Here is a 20,236-nt window from a genome sequence, read left to right on the forward strand (position 1 = left end):
AGGTATACAAATGGCCTACACATATCGATAACCCTCAATTAAAACGAGTTAAATTGAATTTGTAACCGAATGCAACTTTCAAATGTTGCGCAGCGCTACTCGTTTATGGTTCGCACTTGAAAAGCCCTTGGCGCGGTAAAGTGGTAAATATTCCATTTTTGAAGTGACGTAAGTGATCTGTAGTAGGAATTGCAATCGTTGACTTGTTTTGGGACGCCTATAAAAAAAGCTGCGAACAAAAGCCAACAGAACTGTGTTTTGTGAAATGTTTCAATTCTTGCTTAGCAGGCAGTGTGATTTCGACATCGGCCTCGGCGTTACTTTTTAGAAACCAACTTAATCCACCGTTTATTTAATTGGTAGCTGTTTTATGTAACTCCATTGTTTGGAATTTTAACAAAATAACAAAAAACAAACAAAAGACAAAAAGTACTGTTATTGCTTTACTTTTTAACAGAATTATTGACAATTAACACTCCATACGTTCATTGTTAATTCTCTCAAACCTCCATGCTGTTCACATCAAACGCCCCGGAGGCTAATTCAATCAAGATTTTTTTCGCTGTTGCGACCTCTCTTGCCTTAGTGCATCTCTCTTGCTGCTACTGAAACTCTATTGAAGTGCTAGAAATTTTACGTTGGGTTAATGCAAAGGGACATTGCGTTCATCTCAAAATCTCCGAACGTGATCAGTGACTGATTATATCCGAGATTGTGGCTTACGGCCGAAGTCCCACATTGGTCTTTAAGACCTCAAATCGGACAAGAAATCTATAACAGTCGACGGCTCGTTGTATCGGGTGACAGTTGCGACTGATGCGGTATTTTCATTTGGCTGACCTGCGCTAAACTTTTCGCAGTAGAACTCGCTGACACCTTTTTTTCACCTCGTTCTGTCTGTTTCAAACAATAGCATAAAACTATCTCCCACCTGTGCCGAGGCACAAGAGGAACATGCTTGGCACTGACACGCTTTCCGCCCGATTTCGTCCGTATTTAATCACAACTGATGTGTGCAAACAATAAAACGCACCTGTATAGGAACCCGCCATAATGGGCGTTTTGCACTTCTATTGTCTTAAAGGTTGACATTTATTGTTATTTTGCCGGGCACTAGTTTTATTGGTCAAATGAGGAAGTGTAACTGATTCAGAATACCGTGTCATCTACTTCATTAATTCAACAGGTAATGGGAAGATGAGAAGGTCGTAAAATCTTGTTCGCTTAATTGTGAGGTGAATACGAGTTTATTGCGTTGCGCTTTTTAGGCTTTTGCAATAAAAGGAATAACAAAAAAAATTCTTGCGGATGCACTCGTACCTCGTTCAGTTTCTGAAAATAAAGGCAAACGTCTATTCGTATTCTAGAAGACTCGATCTCTATATACAGTATACTTAGAAGAAGTACGGAAAAAGAGTGTGCCTTTTTCCCTGCAAATCTAAAAATACAGCAGACAAAGGTAAGCACTGTTTCATTTCCAGAAGCAGCGCTCGCTGGAACCGTCCACATCGGAAAAAACTAAAAGCGTAATCGTACGCCTTTTACATCTTGATTTAATCGGTTTACCTTTCAAATTAGCTTTCAAAATAAGATTTTGAACTTCTACATCTGATACTGCATTTCTTCTGTGCTCCATTAAAGCTATAAATTTCCAGGTCAAAATGCCATCTATTTTTTTCGAGGCTAAATTGAAAATATTTTTAGAGGTTATTAACAATATAATGAAAAACAAAGTGGCAAAGTGAACACGCATGCCAATGTTTTCACAATATCCCCGTAGGTCATCGGTTTCAAGCAAAGCAGTTGTTCTAAGCCTAATTTTACTTACCCGTCAGATTAAGCAAGTAGATTGTACAGGGTGTACGAAAAGTGTTGGACGAAACCTTTTCCAAATGATTCTAATTTGCGCTGACATCTTGAACACAAAGGTAATTCGCCACAAAAAACTTCTTAACGTGTTAGTGAAAGAACATGCCCCTAAACTCACATAAAAAGCAAATGAAATCTTCTTTAATTTTTATTAGTAAATATTTAACAAACACCGACAAAATGTTGCGTCCCCTGTGGATTTTGAAAAGTGAAAATTGAGGCGGCCGGGGTAAGGCCTTAGAAGTCAAAAACATTGCCGTGGGACCAGGCAACTCTATCTTCACTCCATACAGCTAATTAACAAACTTCTTTGCGATGCTGTCATTGATAGCTAAGCCTTGAAAAAGGTTTGGAAGGCGATCAAAAGTCTCAGTTCCTAACTTTGCCCCGCTGAGGCCACACGATGAAGGCGAGATAAGACGGAAACTGAGCTGGCCTTTTCGGTGAGTGGCGCGCTAGCACGCACATTTCGCTGCCGTAGTAGGCAGGTGATGCAGTGTTTTTTTTTTCTATTGGAAAATGCCTGAATAGTTTTTCCTAGTGACTAAGTATCCACGCTGAAGCAGCTGAAGAATTAGATGTGATCACATGCCTATAGGGATTCCAGGAAATTTAAGAAGGGGCGTTATGCGACGACGGCAGGTCGTTGACAATGATTAATTAATCTCATGTGTGCAAGACTTTTGAAGCAAGAGAAATCAACAAGGTACGTTGAATCCAAAATTATATATATATTCTAAGAGTTATTACCGAAGAAGGGCGACGGACAATGATTAGGATTTACGTTTAATCAGCTCTTTGAGCTAGTCAAATTCAGTATCGATTAAGTGACGGTGGAAAGCAGTACTTTTGTGTTTGATCTCTCCAAGACGTGAAGGATTTACACATTTCTCATTTATTTTTTACTACGCTAGGGTAGAACCAGCTTTCCTTGATGTGTTTTTCCGCTGAATCAATTCGATTACCCTGTTTTACCATATGCATGAAATACTGGGATTTCTTGTCTGGGGTGATTTTTCTGTGTTTTCTGTTTCAGTCCACATTTTCTAGGAAACCATGATATCTTTTTTTCTGTAGAAATAGTAATTCTTACGACAAACACGTTTTTCAATATAAGTTGACACGTTGAAATAAGGTCAGGTGAACGCAAGTTAACGTGTTTTCCCACTAGTGTTGTATTTTCACAGCACACACGGTCTGTATAACAGTAGAATCAACTTGAATTGATAAGGGCGATCTTTGCATCCGGGCTGGTGAGACTTATCTATACAACCAAATGCCATACTGCTTGTAGAGTACAACTCTCGAAGATATACAACAACGCGTGATAGAAAATTGAGTACAGCGATTCCAACAATACAAAACTATAACGATTCCTCAAGATATTATTGTTACTTCGCGTAAGAAAACTTAGTCACACATTGCCAGGCAGCGACTGATAGCGCATAATTTTCATTATTTCGGTTAAGTCAAGTTTGCTTAACTCAAATATGTCAAAATTGCTATTTGTTTTCAGCCACGCCTTCACCACCGCCGGACTCCAATGGCATTTTCTTACTTAGAGCTATTTATATCTAGTAATTGATAACAAAGTGCAAGTTCTTTCAAAGTTAATCCATATATTAAAACCCAGCATCACAAAAGCAACTTAAGTGGGTTTAAATTAGTTATGTTTAGAATGCTGACTCAAAAATACAGTAAACAGAGTATCTGCCATGTTCAATCATTGATACATCAAAGTATATTTGAAAACCCTGTCCTTCTCTACACTTTAAAGCAGTACTTAGAAATATTAGGTTTGATGCATTTTTTGTTTCTGGGCAAAAACTATTTTTGTCTTTTGCTTTAAAAAATATCAACTTGAAAAGTAAAGACCAGGCAAATTAGTGACAGCAGTGTGATTTCAAAGAGTTAGTTTTGTAACGGGCACTATTTAAACATTAAATATCCTGTGAACCATTCCAGTCCAAACGTTCGTGTATCATGTGACGTCACAAAGAGGCTGACGTCATCAGTCGGCAAGATTGTTAAACATGGGATGTAATAGTTTGAATTATGTGATCCTTATTTATTTCTGTATGTGCAATGCAGTGAAGTGATAGAGTTGTGATTAGAAATAAAATTCCACTTGAAGTAGTTGTTTTGATGCAAAAAAAAAAAAACTCAAAGAAATACCGATATTGTTAGTCCCATTACATTTTGCGAGTGGTTCAGCGTTTCTCATAAGCGTCAAATCACGCTAAAATATCATTACTATGCCTCAACAAGCAAGAGCGTTGATGTCATGGCATTTGTGCAAAGTAAAGTTTCAAAACCATTAATTTAAAAGCTGCCATAAAAATATTTTTGTGACGAAGCCATGGTTAGAACTAGAAGAATTAAGTCAGTTTTCATCCAGCTTGAATGGTATTGACTAAAGAAGTTCATCATCGTTATACATGCCCCAGTGGATGATATCTTCTCTTTTGATATGGAGTGTAAAACCGTACCATTTCTTTAGCTTGCTTCCCGCATGTAAATGAACGGGGAAGCCATATATCAGAATTCGTCATCAGTTATGGAGAAGGGAGAGGGGAGGGGAGGGGGGAAGTGGTGAACTGTGAGACGTTTAAGGGTGCTTTCCCAGAGATTTAGATCGATCTAAAGATTAAGTTTTAGATCGACCTAACTCCCTGGGGGTTCAAGGCTAAATTGCAGTCAGCCGAGCGGACACCATAGTTAATTACCCCCTTACAGCTTTTAGTAGGCGGGACAGACGCTTAAGCCGGCCAAGCTGACAGTAATCTAGTGAGACTCCCCACAGGGATAGATCGATCTAAAAATCTATGGAAATGGGGTGTATGACACGATAAAGAACAAGAACAGCTGACGGTCATTCACACCAGCTTCATTCTCGAGAAGCCCATTGTCTGTTATGGCCGCCTGCTAAAAACGCTTTAAATGTCATGATATGTGTCCCGGACTAATCAATTTGAACTGTAAATTGCACAATGTTGTAAGAACTGTAAGTTAGATACTAGATAAGAGAATAACAAAGCGAACGCTAGATACGACAAATACAAAATTTGACAAAAAAAATCGTCAGTTGAAACCATCAGTTATGCAGGATAAAGGAAATCAAACACAAGTTAACCGCAATCGTTTTGGAACTATAAATAGCTGACTTGTTTCGATCCAGTGAACTTCATGTATTTTTCAAGGAAAAAGACAACGCTTTTAGTGCCAGGTGCGATTTCACCTATTACAAATTGATGGGTATTTTTCAATATACGGGTGGCATAATGATGTATTTGAATGATGACAGTTATGTTCGAGCAAAATCAAGTTGTAATTTTATTTATGCATAAGCTCTTTCAAAATCTGTGCATTGGAGGAGTGATGAAGTTTATGGATGTGGCCATCGGCTTGTTTTTGTGATAAAATAACTCTCTCTGTAATGGTGCAATGTAACGGTGTGAAAAGAATGGTAGTCCGCTAGGAACCTAAGCAGACCCGTAGCCAGGAGGGGTTCGGCGGATTCGAAAGCACCGCCCCTTTTGCTGGGAAAAGGTCCACTCTGTGTAAAATTTGATCTAGGTACATAAGTTTTTTATGGGAAAAGGTCCACTTTTTTTAAAAAAAACACACTTTTGAAATTGCTGGCTACGGGCCTGACCTTAGTCCGTTCCACATTACTTTGCAGGTGACATTTGTCTTATATACTAACCCTAATGCTCTAACTGACCCTATAACCTTCATTTTTTTCATATGGGACCCCGGACTTCCATTCCTGGGACTACAATATTCCTATCACACCGGTACTGTGAGCTACAGATTAAGTCCCCTTTACCCTTGACACTAGAGGGCGTACGTCCTTTCTGCGTCCCGAAGTACGGCCCGTTATGAGACTAGAAAATAATGGTTGATCATTGAGCATTCATTCTGCAACCAAAGCGATACTTGTGCCTCCTTTCTGCGACCACAGCGATGCCAATTCCATGGCCGCAGAAAAGACGCAGAAAGGACGCCATCCAGTGTGAGGGGGGTTTCTCTCTCTCTCTCTCTCTCTCTCATACACACACACACACACACTTTCTTATAACAACACCAAGGGGTTAGGTGCATCTTAACCTTACGCACAGGTGTAACTTATCTCCACAAAGTACAAGGCTTCACTTATTATTAACCGCCTTGAAAAACTGCTGTGTCCTTATTAACGACATATTGATTTTGACGCTTTCCGTTGCTGTGAGTTATACACGCCCTTTATCAAAAGTTCCAAGTTATAAAGCCAGATACCGGTACAGGCTTGTCATGAAGCTTGGCACATCCCAGTAAAAAACTATTTGTCCCAATAGGAAAATAGAGGAGTTTAAATAATCCGAGATAATTTACATGCTGAGTTTATTACAAAGCACTTAGGATTGATTGCAGTATTGGATGCATGGCCGTCGTTTTCGCTTGATGTGCCACCACCCACCAAGCTTAATTTACCAGTAATAGACATCTACCTGCAACGAAGCAGCGCTCAGAATTGTTAAAAGTTTTATGACGAATTACTGGGATGTCGGAAACAATTTCTTTGCGAGAGTAAATATCAGGTGTTCAAATCACTTAATGTCTTCCTCAGATGCCCTAACCCGTAAATCTGAAATAAAATGCATGAAATTTTATAGCATTTAAGCACATTTCAAAAACTACAGTAGCTTTTAAATTATAAGTCACTATTCAACGCAGTTTAAACCTGTCCTTGGAAGAAAATATCGTTTATCACTCGCACCCCCTCTTCATTACAAGACATACACTAACAGCGTGTCTGAAATCCCCTGCTGCGGTGATTTTTTTTAGTTTTTTCCTGCTATTTCCAGGTGATGAAAAAAATTTGACGCTTTATTTAACCTGGCTAGTTCCCCTTTGATCTTACCAGTGGTTATGATTAAGACATCTCACGGAGCTGAATTTACCACGAATCTGTTTCACCTGGAAATTGCTGCACGCGCTGTTCCTAGAGTGAGGTTACCAGTGACATTTCAGCATAGGAAAAAATTCTCTGTCAGTTTTTTCATGGTTATCGAACTTGATCAGATGTCTGAGTTACTTACATGCATGTGTTCTTTAGCTTGTTTACAAGTAGCAGCTTCAGGTAGGAAGATTTTTTGTCGGGGCGACCAAGTAAGAAGTGTGTATCAAGCTACAGTGTTTTATTTATTTGTTCTTCTTCTACGCGTTGAGCCGAAGTGTGTATATGCTACTGGTAAGTTGTATGAGTGTATATTGAGCGTTTTTTTAACCCGCGTTTTCAAACTTGCATCAAATACTTTGTTATAGTAGTATAAAAAGTTGTGAGATATATTTTTCTGGTGCGATATGCCGAAATACGTTTTCTTTTTCATAACTGAAAACATTCCACTTCCATTTTAACACAGCACAAATCGACGAATGCCTAAGACCCCAAAGGTAGAATTGATCTGTTCTTTCTTTATCTAAATCTGAACATAATGTGCAGAATCGGGACGCGTGTTTATGAAACTAATGATAGATATAATGCATTATATATGACAGCACATGTGTTGATACACAATTGCAAATGTTAAGATGGGGTACATACTTATTTCATCTTATCGACGTGATGTACGTACCCTTTATCGAATTAGTATTTCTTATTATCTCATTATCTTCCGTATTATCAATTGAATTATCGATAAATAATCATAACCCGATTAATGCTGACAGCACTGTTTATTTTTAGTCTTTAGAAGCATTAACCATTATCACGCTCTCTCCTTGTATTTCCCGTATCAGGTCGTTTTCATACTGAATAACGAAAAGAACCCCAAAACTCGCGAAAATTATATTGCATTTCATTTTTCAACTAAATACTGCGTATAATTGCGGTTTGACTTATTACATATATCTTCCTAAATTTGATTTAGTAAGGCGAAAAAGAATTTTAGTCTTGTGAAATTTCGTTTAATCTCATTCTTCTTAATAAACGTTTCGTTTAATTATGTTCCGTATTTTTTAATGAGATTTCCTTAATCAGCTCATAAGGGAGTCGGGTTACTCCTTTTATTGTTAACTATGGGTATTCTGACTGATTAAACGTTGGATTTCATCTGGCATAAGTGGAGCGAGACCTGTTTTCGAAGTGGTTAGTTCACGGGGCTACAATTTCAAAAGTCGACTAATTGTTTTACGCGGACTCGGTGATAAGAGATCGATAAGAGCGGTCAGTTTGGATCTCAAGGCGACTTTTCTCTAAATGAGCAATTCTAGCGTTCAGACTGTTCTTTAAACTTCGGTTCAAAGTGCGTCATCGGGCGACCAATAATCCAGGTCCCGACACCGAATCGGTTTCCACCGTTTCTGAGAGGTTGGTTTGCTTCCTCCTGTTTGCCGTATGACGTAGAATAACGTTTTAGTTTTTTTCCCGACTGTAATAAAATGACCTTGTGCATGTATGAATGTGCACTTAATTATCGGGTATCGACGGTCTTCTACGTCCTTGTAATGATGTCAGTTAACTTGTAAGTATGAATTAGTACTAAAACAACATGCGAAAAGGCTATCAATATGTTTCTCTGAAAAATAATTTGTTTTTTTCGCAATCATCACTGATTACCATGTGGGTTCGTTTGCGTTTCAATTTACAAAAACGAAGGTTAGTTTTATCACCACAAATAATCCACTTCGTCATTCATTTTCTTCTCTACACTCATATTATAATTGAATTTAAGCATAAAATCATATAATAAAAGCTTGACAATTTTGTCTTAAATTCAAGCATTTGTAATTTCGAAACACGGTACTATAATTTTTTCACAAACAAAGTAAATCAAAGGTTTGTGTCATCATTTTCTAGAACATCTTTGAATAATTCATGCTAAAATAGGAATGTGGAAGTTAAAATAATCTGACCGAGTAAAAATAATTTTTATACCTTTATTCGGACAGAAGCTTTATTTTTGCAACTAAGTCGTGTAGATGTCCATACATGTAACTTTTAAATCGTAAAAATAAGGGAAGGAGAGAAGACATGTGTACGTCCTTTTAATAACATTTTAGCACCCATTCCAAAAAAGGGGGGAGGAATAAAACGATTTAATACATGCCCGTAGACAGCAATTTCAAAAGAGGAGTTCTTTTTTCTGAAAAAAAGTGGACCTTTTACCATGAACCTTCATGTGCCTAGATAAAATTTTACCCAGAGGGGACCTTTTCCCAGCAAAAGGGGGGTTCTTTCGGGGGGGTCCCCACTGCCTACAGTCATGTAATTCCATAGTGGAATAAACCACAGAAAAAAAATCAGCTTGAACTCGAACCAACACTACCATAAGTTACGCTTGCCAAAACGTTTTGAAGCATGGCTCGAAGAATGATAAACCATAGAATGTGAAGCTTTACATGTATATCCAGCAGGCTTGGTAAATTCTTGCTGGCATTATGCAATGTTCAACTTTTGCTCGATACTAGTTTTAAAGGCAATTAACAGCGTTTGCTAGGGTTAAGTACCCAACAGGTCTGACAACCCTTTATGGGAATTAAAGATCTACATCCAATTAGTTCACTTTCATACTGTCTTAATCACATTCGGAATTTTTCCCCGGTGAGTTGGAATATGCTCGATAGCATACAACGTTGGATGCTTCCATCAAAGCAAAACCAATTTCATTCAGACACGAGTACAAATGGAGAGATTATTTTCAATACCTCAGCTATTGCGTCCGTGAATAGTCTTAGGCTGAAGGTTTATCTTACTAATACACGGAAAGGGGAGTGCCTACACGTGTAACAAATATTTTATATTTATAAACAAAGCAGTCCAAAATCTCGGGTGAGCAAAAAACGTAATGACTAACATCACCCTGCATTCAATGATAAAATAATGAGGTGTAATCGCACAGCAAGCAAAGACCATTGTTCGATCGTGCTTTTTAAGAAGGAAGCATAAAGATTGGGTCCTCTCGTTTGAGAGACGCTCAGCTTGACCCCCCCCCCCATCCCCCACCCCCAATTTTCAGATTATTTAGTCTCATAAACCATAAATCTGCTCATAAAATCATAAATGTCTACCTATTGTTAATTTTCTACCCAAACAAGGAATTATGCTTCACATACACCTGAACTGACCAAATGATATCTAATGACAATGTATTTACAGAAATTATAGAAGCGTGGTAGACTTAATATTAATCTTTCAGCCTATAAGTAAGTGACAAGTCGATACAACACATGCTAAGTGGACCGCTGGTACTATGTTAGTTTCAATATTTGTATAGCCACTAATGTTAATGTACGGGAATGTGTTTAGTTTATTTGCACTCAATTAGCATTTGTAAAATCTACCTGAGGATCCCCCGACTAGTCCTGGGAGTGAGGGGTGTTAGTGTACACGGAAGCTTATACAGATTACGAGTACCTATTAGCACAGGTGCGTAATTGAAGGACCCTTACACCCCTCCCCCCCCCCCTTACAGACGTACTTTTACAGTCTTCTCCTATTTAATAACAATAACAATAACAATATATAATGTCTGCTGCCCCGACATTTACAAAATTTAAGTTAAGAATTTTCAAAGATATATACAAAAGCTCAATCAGTTGGCCCACTCTTACAGATCAGTCAGTTAGCCCCCCCCCCCCCCCCCCCCCACCACAACCGTATAGTACTCAACTGACTTCAGCGCGTGCGCACGGTCCGTAAGTATTCCATTGAACTTGACATAACAATCCTTTGAATAGCACTTGAGCGTATGTCACATATGTTAGTTTGGTGGATTTAGAATGAACCATGTTGCTGCGCTGAAAAGGTAGGGAAGTCTGTGCTTATGATAATATATAGGTAAGTGCGTAAAAAAGCATGTTAGTGTCTTGTCCAAGATAAACCATGAGGTTGATATACTAGTATATTCGCTCAGCTGCGAGGTACTACCGATCTCTCAGACAGCGAGCAACGTGATTTTCTTTTACCTCAATAACTGACTTGTTCTATCAGTAAGTAAGTCTTTCTTATGCAGTTTCTATTACATTCGCGTTAAAGGGAAACCTAAGGAATTTCATCACTAACAGACCCTTTGTTTCGCACACAATGATGGTAAGCTATTGTGTATGTTTGCTCAGACAACTTCTGGGAGTCTAAAACCTCAGTTGGTCTCATCGACATCGGGTTTGGTGAGTAGGGCATACATGTAGTTTTTCTGGTCTACAAGAATAACCAGTGTTTACATTTGGCAGTATTATAATTCAGTTTTGTTAAAAGAAGGGAAATTTTGATGAGTATGAAGTGATCAAAATAACCTTATGACCATATTGTAAATTGACTTCAGAAAATTTAGTGCCCGCTGAACATACTGGGTAGAACGCAACGACGCAAGAGAAAATGTTATTCGGGAGACGTATTTTCATTATGAATAATATATGAAAGCTATTCCTTCTTGCCCACGGGAGCGTGTTCTTATTCTCTGCTCAATTTGTATTAAGCAAAATATTTAAATAATTAATCGATTAGTAATGCCAATGTGACATAATAAATCACACTATAAACGATTTGCATTGTATATCAAATGCACCCATTCAGATTTAGAATGATTAAAAGGTGTTTCTTTAGTTCTCTTTATTATGCGACCGTGTCTTACGTTTTTGTACAGTTAATTCGTGTAAAGAATAAAAGGAGAAAAGTACACACATAATGCATGCAAGTACGCACGCACTCGCACGCACGCACACCCGTTTGTCTGATTCCTCTTTTTACTGTATGTGGCAGTGGCATTTTATAGAAAATTCATACTACAGATCAACGTTAACACCATAACCTCGGGACACCATGTAATCCCTTAAGATCCATGCCATTAGTATGGCGTTCAATAGAAGTTTTCTTTACTGAATAAACGAAGATGACATCATCGCCTGCCAGTTTATAAGTTTGTCGGTTCAGGCGGAGTGTGGGACATTCCGGCAGTAGGTGTGACAGACGGTGTGACTCCCAAAACAGGACACTTTTCTCAGAGAAAAAAGTAACACTGACGACCATGCGTATGCGTGTGTCCACTTAAGCGCGTGTGTGTGTACGTGCACAGCTGATGATAGCTGATGACGTTGTTTGTGTAAATATATGTTGCACTCATTGTTAGAGATACATAAATTCCATATATTATTCATAATAGCGTAGGTATTTGTACTTCTCTTACATGGCTGCACGTGCTCTTTGAACGTCACCGGAGGAAATAATATAAGTTTTGTTATTTTCATAAATATGATGTCAACAACGTAATGTACCTGCGTAATGCATTGACGTTTTATTCCCTTAATTTGTATTGAACGTATGGTCTGTTCACATCGAAGCAACTTTCAGTCGGTCACACAACTAAAATTCCATTTACTATCCAAGGATAGTAGTACGGTGTCTAGTGGAAAAAAACATACACACACGCACGCGCGCACACACGCACGAAGAAACAACCAAAGCAATTACTATCGATTTATTTACCTTTGGTATTCATAGTTCACTCTGCAAAATGGGAACAGACCCTGCTTTTGAATTTTGCAACACATTCCGTCAGTAGTTTTTTTTCTCTCACCGCAGACGGTATTGAAATATATTCCATCCACTTTCATCTCGTGAAATATATATCTATGCATTTATACCAGTATTACACAAGTGAATGATTCAGTATACTGAATGTATACTGAATAAGTATATAGAGGAAGAGCGTGTTGTTCCACTTGGCTAGATGTAAATATGAATTTAATATTCAGTCTGATTTGACCCCAGATATAATTAACACTCATCGTCGACGTAAATATGCTATATAATGGAGGTTTGCCCTAATTAAAAATGACACATATATGTAGGAATTTCATAGATGAGTTTGAAGAAAATCATTATAGTACGTATACACTGGTTATATAGATATTTAGGATCTTCACTTCCATTTTCGTGAATATACTATTAAGTGCATGTATTGTTAAGGTGAAGTTGCAAGGACAAGATCGATTATTTTACATGCATTTATTTGAAAGCTTACTCTGTCAGGTAATCGGATTAGTTGTTTCTGTTTTTGATGGCATAATCCCATATGTAATCAATCCCAATGCATCGAAAATGTCCACATTAAGGGGTAAGTTAACATTGGCATCATTAAGGTTCATGTCCCAATCGATTTGTCATGATATCTGGTATCTTGGGTTCACTGTATGAAACACCTCACACCATGTAGGTCGGAAGTTAATTCATTGAAAGGTTTGTTGTGTCCATTGGCCCCAATGAAATCAACACCGCTGAACCGAAACATGCGCTGGCGATACACGTGTATCTCAATCGTGATATGATATAGATTCGCCGTAAACCTTTTTAACAAGTAATGCCAATCCCTGCTGTTCACAAAGATCTGTTTTTGGAATTTTTTTTCTTGCCTTAGTTCAACAACTGGTGCTTCAGACTATCATATTTAACGAACACAGTTAAAAGATTTATGTGGTTTTTTTGTGCAGCAAAAGCTATGCTGCCAACTGCGGGCATTTGTAAGCTGAGATACAAGGTATGTATCTCTTTGGCGTCACCTTTCCCCAAGGCGAAAACATTAGCAGGACCGTGTGTCCGGTAGCTCAGCGTACATCTTGCGGTGTGAGTTGGGCTTAATACTGTACATCACTGGTATATACTTAAACATTGACATACATGATACGTCATATGGCACCAGTGCCACTTAGCTTTATTTTTACCAGCATTTTTCTTCTTTATGTGTTACAGGTTCACTGAGCTGGCAAGATGGACGTAGCATATAACTTCACTGGATGGAATATGTCGCTTCCTGTCAATGTTTCAGAAGCGGGAATGGTGCCAATTGACAATAGAACAGACGACTTTTTTGGCAGTAACCAAACGTGGAGTATCAACAACGTTACCAATGGCTCTGACATTACACCTGACCCAAATGGAAGTGTAAGCAGATCTGAAATCGACATATATCAGGTACATTTACCTCTAAAAATCACGCTAGAACAATGGGTACCGATTGTTTATTATATATTTGGATTATCAGGGAACTTTTTAGCCTTTATCGTATGGATACAGCGAAGAATGCAGCATTCGTCTGGATGCTATCTCGCTGCATTGGCTCTCTCAGACTTGTGCTTTTTGTTACTGCATATGCTGTACGAAATCCACTATATATGGGGGCACAAGGTCTTTAATGCAAACGGAGCATGTCAGATTTTCGCCATTGTCTTCATGTGGACCCAACATATGTCGCCAATGTTCGTTCTGGCGTTCACCATCGAGCGGTATTTGGCGGTGTGTCACCCTTTTAAACGGGACAAGATATGCACGAAGTCCCTCGCCATCAAAGTGATCGTTTCAATCACGGTGGTCTGTCTATTGATCGATGGAATGCAGGGGTACTTTTGGACATACGTCTCGAAAGCGGACGACTGTGACGTCAGAGGCGAGACGCTGATTGGAGGTGTCGGTTCTGTATGGAGTGTGTGGTCCTGGGTCACGGAGATCTTAATATTCGCAGTGGTGCCTCTCTTGGTGCTGATTTTCAATATTCTAGTGATACACGAGGCTCGGAAACTTTCAGAGAATGAGAAAATTCAACTGCAGTCACGGAAAGGACGAAGGACTTCGACTACCACTTTCATGCTTCTTGCCGTGTCTTTTTTCCTAATTTTCACAACACTGCCAGTGACAATAGTCTATAATCTGTATGCCGTTTTTCAACAAGGCGATCCAACCTTATCAGATGAAGAAATTCATTTAGACCAAAAATGGCAGGCACATCTGAAGTACACTGCTATAAAAACCTTGGTCCAATACTTTGGAATGGCCCACTATGCATGTAACTTTTATATATATTGTATCACGGGGAAGATGTTCCGAAAGGAGTTGGTCTTGATCTTCAAAAGGGTGTTCCGAATTCAAATTCCAGTAAGCAGACGGGGTACTTTTAATAGTAGTCTTCGAACCCATAGCACGGGGTTTTCTTTGCGAAGTGGCGCTCTTAGAGCCAGCGAAAGAAGTATTAGAAGTAATAAGTCTAACGGTAGTATCAAACCGAATGGCCCTGAAAACACCACTTTATTATAAATAAATAAATGACATTGATTTCTGCACAGTATCCTGAAGGAAATGACACACTTTTTGAGAACTCGCCAAAAGTTTAAGCAGAGTTCTGTTGCTTCTGGTACATCTTTCGCGTCAGAGAATGTCGCTTTGTCCAACTGTTTGGTTGTTTATTGTTATATTTATATGCGTTAAAAAAACTAGCCTGATTTTGTACATGTTAATTATTGTAAATACCTATTTCCATATTTAAATCGGCTTTTGTTTGGTTTTATAAAGGCAATTTTGGTCTTTTCCCAGTTTTGAAAAGAAAAGGACACAATTTCAAAAATCATTTCACAAAAAAATAATTGTGCAATGGGTGGCAACTCCTATACTTTCATAACTGCTGAATGCCCACTTCTTTTCGGTTCCTTTCTTTTTCTTATAAATAATCATAATCAAAGTGCATATTAATAATATCGTACGTTTAAGTGGAAAAAATTATGACCAAGTCAAATAAATGACGGCTGTTTTTCATGAGCAAAAAGGCATATGCCATTTTGATGCGGATGTGTTTTTTTTTTCAATGTGAGTTTAAAATCTTTTAAAGGTACTTTGTAGATACAATATATTTATTATTTGCTCAGATAATATCCAACTGTGCGTCTTAAAATTGCAAATATCTATTCATTAACCGGCATGTGTAACACCATGTATTCATATATCACTATATTTATATGTGGATATATATATATATTTAAAGCGAACATAACATTTGCAATATAATATATACACCTTATATTTAAATTATAAATACGAGCCATGATATTGGAACGCTGACATTTTTCATATTGGCCATTTTCAAATGACCGACGTCTTGGACATGGGTCTTATTCGAATCAAGGGTATCCATCTGTCTTAATGGGGTTGTATGAAAAAGCACGTTCTCTCAACCGTCCTTCCTTCGTGTGCCTTCTATAGTAGATACTCTCAGGCAACTAACCTAAGTGAAACAAAATGTGATCGCAGCTGGTATGCACGCTTTTTATATTAGATATATGCTTTTGGTGTTACACATTTCTACCTGGTGATTGCTAACTTTTAACCTTGGCTTTGAACTATCTTAGCAAGAAAGTGCGTCCACTGTTAAAATCCCTATTGATTTTTCTCTCTATTTTGGTGTGAATCGTTTTTATTAGATGCAAGATACTCTGACTATTAGCGAACATTTCTTGATATTTTTTCCCTCAGAGTGATGCTTTTGCGATACTTAGTGGGAATTATTTGCAAAAAAAAAAAAAAAAAAAAAAAAAAAAAAAAAAAAAAAAAAAGAGAGAGGAATTTGGTGGTTGCACTTGAAGATAAAGGTAGTTCACAGTGCCAATGCTTTTACAATATGCGATAACACATGGCTGCCTCCTTATCCTCCCATTCAGTTTTCCTTTTCCATTGTTTGATTACAGGGTGCATGGGAAACACAGAGCCAATACGAGCATGAAAAAGTGAAACTGAAAACTCTTATCCCACAACAATCCAAGGGGAATGACATAACCCCAAATGGACAGTGTCCGAACTAGCCAACGCTTCAACGCAGTCTCACAACATAGTAGACAGTAGATGCTGATTGGTCCAAAGGTATAACAACTGGCCCTGGTAGAGTAGTATTAGCATTCTGGCTTTTAAAAAGAGTTTATACCATTGCCTTACGACGTGTGAAAGAGTTCCTAGCAAGAACAATGAAACGTCTGTGAAAGTATGTCCTGAAACTCTTCTTGTACAGCATGTCTTTCTGAACTGTGCCTATCACACAAAAAAAAGCTCAAACAAAACTTCTTTAACTGAGGGAGCACCAGCGTTCCAATCTCAATTGTACATAGTTTGTACATTAATTACATGTAATCACCTGTTTTGTATTTCTGACAAGACGGCGGGCTTTGCTATTTATTGCTAGCACCTTTGCAAAATCGGCAGTTAATTTAAATTACACGTACGGTGTAAAAATACTAGATGTAAAACGTTGCAAATATATAGTTTCAAGACTTACGGAATTGTTTCAATAGATTCTCATCACAAACATAATTTATGGAAGTGAGACAGAATACGCATAGTGAATTCGAAATAATGGACTAAGGGACTTACAGAGGTGAGGATTGTTTCTGTTACACCATAAGAGCATATGAAATGTAATTTTGGTATTAATGTTTATAAATTAACAATACAATGCGCTCTTAATTAAAACACTTCAATTCAAAATCACACAAAGATTAAAAAATGAGCATTACTCCGGATAGCACTGTATATGTCTATTTTTGCTTCTCCAAGCAGGTCTGGCCGCAAAAAAATGACTGACATGCTTAAGGTTGACAAACCATAATGTGACATGGCCTTAAAATAATTCAGTTTCTTCGTTGATGGAAATGTCAATGTAGAGATATGGTGACTGATATAAATACCGTTCTATTTTTCAATAAATTATAATATCACTGAAAGCTGGTGTTCTGTTGATTTCTGTGCATGATTGACCTTGTGACCTTTGCTTTAATGTAAACTGTCATTATCGGGTGTCAAACTTATCAATCAAAAGGAGGGACAGCAGATTACACTTTAACCTCTCTAAACGTCTTTGATGTGATTCTAATACGAATAAATAGTAGCCTCACTAGCGGTTCTAGGATTTTGCTAAGGGTGACACAGTATTAAAAAGTAGGGAAAAGGGCGAAATATATAAAATGTATAGACATGTATAGACGAGGAGAATTTTACCATAATTCGTAGGGTACAGGAATGGAAACCCACTTGGTGTTGTCTCGTTTTGCTTCTCATACTGCTTTGAAGGAGGAAGGAGAGGGAAAGGGATATATCAGACACTCTGAGTTAGTGTGTGTGTGTGTGTGTGTGTGGGTGGTGGGTGGGTGTCACGTGCTCGCCGTGCCCCCCCTCTCCTCTCCACACACCCCCACCCTCTCCCTGGATTCCGACTTCTGTTGACATAGCCTTTGTCTTTGTGTTATACCTTTCAGTCACGACCCACATATCTTTATGTATGATTGACTTGTTAATTATTCATGTGAAAATTAGGGGCAAATGTTATTCAAATATTAAGCTAAACTTTTTCTCTCTCTTCTTCAATGCAAGAAGTATATCTTAATACACCCGGGACAAAATTAGGCCTAATCTTTTTCGAAAGTTCGTAAACTTTTAGGCCAAAATTGTACGTCAATATTAGGAGTCACCTAATAAAGTGATGCGCTGTTCCTTATTTCTAATAAGAACGATATACGCAGTACCTACTGTTTTAGATTCCTAATTACTCCATTTTATTATGTGCTGAAGAAAATATAAATCTGAGACCAACTTTCTGTCTGATGTTTTTTTTTTTAAATGAAACCAGGTTCATGAGCTATACGCACAAACCGCGCACGCACACAAACATGACCTTGATGTGCATATATACTAGGCCTTCTTCTAAAGAGAAATTATTTATGAAATTCACCTTTGGTTTAAAACGGCTGGATAAACAGCGTACCTTTACATATGTTACAAGCCAGCATATTTGTAATAAATGTTGTAGTACATGTATGTGCAGCCATGCTTTCCGACAAATCAAACTGTTATTTGTGTAATAAAGGCAAAGCATAACAACCAAGTTGAAATTTTAATCAGATAATCGACCAGGTACAACGTGTCATTTGACCTTTCTTTTAAGGTCAAATAAATGGGATGAATTTTTCACGATGTGCAGTGTGTTATATTTGTAGGAACATAATGATTCATAAATCTCTTATCAGAAACCTTGGTTACGCTTCATTAACCTTGCACGGGGCCACTAGGCGATGCACGTTGTGAATTTTAAACCACTGCTAATCTCTTAGACGAGATGATTAATTAAGCATTTATGATTGAGAGTAAGTCCATTTGCTAAGGTAACGGACACGTATTTGGAAAACAAATGTTTTTGTTAGTTTTATGCGCGGATGCACATCCTTCATGCGGGCTACTCGTCCCTGAGCATGAAAATGACAAGCTTGCGTTTATTCGCGAGTCATCGATTCTCATTAACATGCTCTTATTAAAAGGCGAAACGAAAGTTTACTTCGTTTTTATATACATCAGGCTGTTCAACTTTATTAGTCATCACGATCATCATGTAAAAGCCGCAGCGGGTCTTGATTATGGTTTATTATAATGTTATGTTTCCTTCAGAGGGAAACCGCTAACAATGTGTATCCACACCGAGTTGGAGACTGTAACTTTGACATATAGTTGTTGCCTTTTTTGTCAACTACTTATTATAAATCTATGTGAGTAGATAACTTCAATTTAAAAAAAATGAAAGATAACATGTGCAGAAAATGTGTTTCTTTTATATATTACACTGATCATTTAATTGCACATTTTAAAACATCTAAATACATGTTCTGTCGCACTTCTAGGCACTGCCGTAAAGGGAATTGATTTTAATTAACCATATATAAAACTGCGACAATTGTCTAAAGGGAATGAATATACACCATACATCTTTGCATACTTGTGTGTATAATGATTATATGTAGTGCATGTACAACATCGGCGTGCTTGCACATTGTCAAACCCCCTCAACTCCGTCATTTCAATGTCCTTGTATATGGTAAATATTGACTGAATTATTCTGTCAAAACGGATAATCTTATTGTTTTAAATAAGAAAGTCGGTTAAATCTTAGCTTTAGGTGAGATATATGCAGTAGGTATGCTATTACACATGATCCAAAAGGCAACCGTGGATTAGGCCACAAAATAGGCTGTTTCAATGTTCATAATGCAGGCCCGTAGCTAGCAATTTCAAAAGGGGGGTTCTTTTTCTGAAATTGTGGACCTTTTCCCATAAAAACTTCATGAACCTAGATCAAATTTTGCCCAGAGTGGACCTTTTCCCAGCAAAAGGGGTGGTTCTTTCGAACCACCCGAACCCCCCCTGGCTACGGGCCTGATAATGTATTTTTCATGATTTATTCTCATAATAAGTAGAATATAGCGACATTATGTCGTTTTTCCATAAAATATGAACGATTTTATATTAGGTGATTTGTGGCAGACGGAAATGAGATTATGTTCTATTTTATAATTTTCTTAAGTTACATGTAAGTATAATCTCTCTCTGCCTCTCCCTCTTTCTCTCTCTCTCTCTCTCTTACGCCTATATCCCTTTATTCCCAAATGACAAATCAAACTAAAACCTCTCTCGATTGAAATTAGAACAAGTTATGATTAGAACCGGAATGGCGTTTTTCAACGTATAATTGATAATCTAACTAACAAGGGAAATAGGGATCAATCATTTTCTGGAGCAACCGTCGGCTCTCGC

At 37.8% G+C, this 20,236-nt stretch overlaps 1 protein-coding gene across 16 annotated transcripts in view; it reads left to right on the forward strand.

The window, feature by feature from the left end:
* Window positions 1-17,382, forward strand: part of LOC106179100 (putative G protein-coupled receptor 139) — a 48,286-nt gene extending 30,904 nt beyond the window's left edge. For 9 of the 16 annotated variants that reach the window (XM_086999970.1, XM_086999969.1, XM_086999968.1 and 6 more), the window contains 2 exons: window positions 13,598-14,776; window positions 16,357-17,382. In XM_086999970.1, coding sequence (XP_086856096.1) covers window positions 13,616-14,776; window positions 16,357-16,470 — 1,275 coding nt within the window. In that variant the 5' untranslated portion in view covers window positions 13,598-13,615 and the 3' untranslated portion in view covers window positions 16,471-17,382. Of the gene's footprint in view, window positions 1-2,222; window positions 2,313-2,339; window positions 2,576-7,078; window positions 7,103-10,525; window positions 10,691-13,597; window positions 14,777-16,356 lie in introns of those variants that run through there. The other 7 variants (XM_086999976.1, XM_086999975.1, XM_086999979.1 and 4 more) reach the window with 7 other exon arrangements.
* The last annotated feature ends 2,854 nt before the right edge of the window (window positions 17,383-20,236 follow it).

This window comes from Lingula anatina, chromosome 1 (assembly GCF_051362555.1).
Source record: "Lingula anatina isolate TDL-2025a chromosome 1, LinAna3.0, whole genome shotgun sequence".
NCBI classification, from domain to species: Eukaryota; Metazoa; Brachiopoda; class Lingulata; order Lingulida; family Lingulidae; genus Lingula; species Lingula anatina.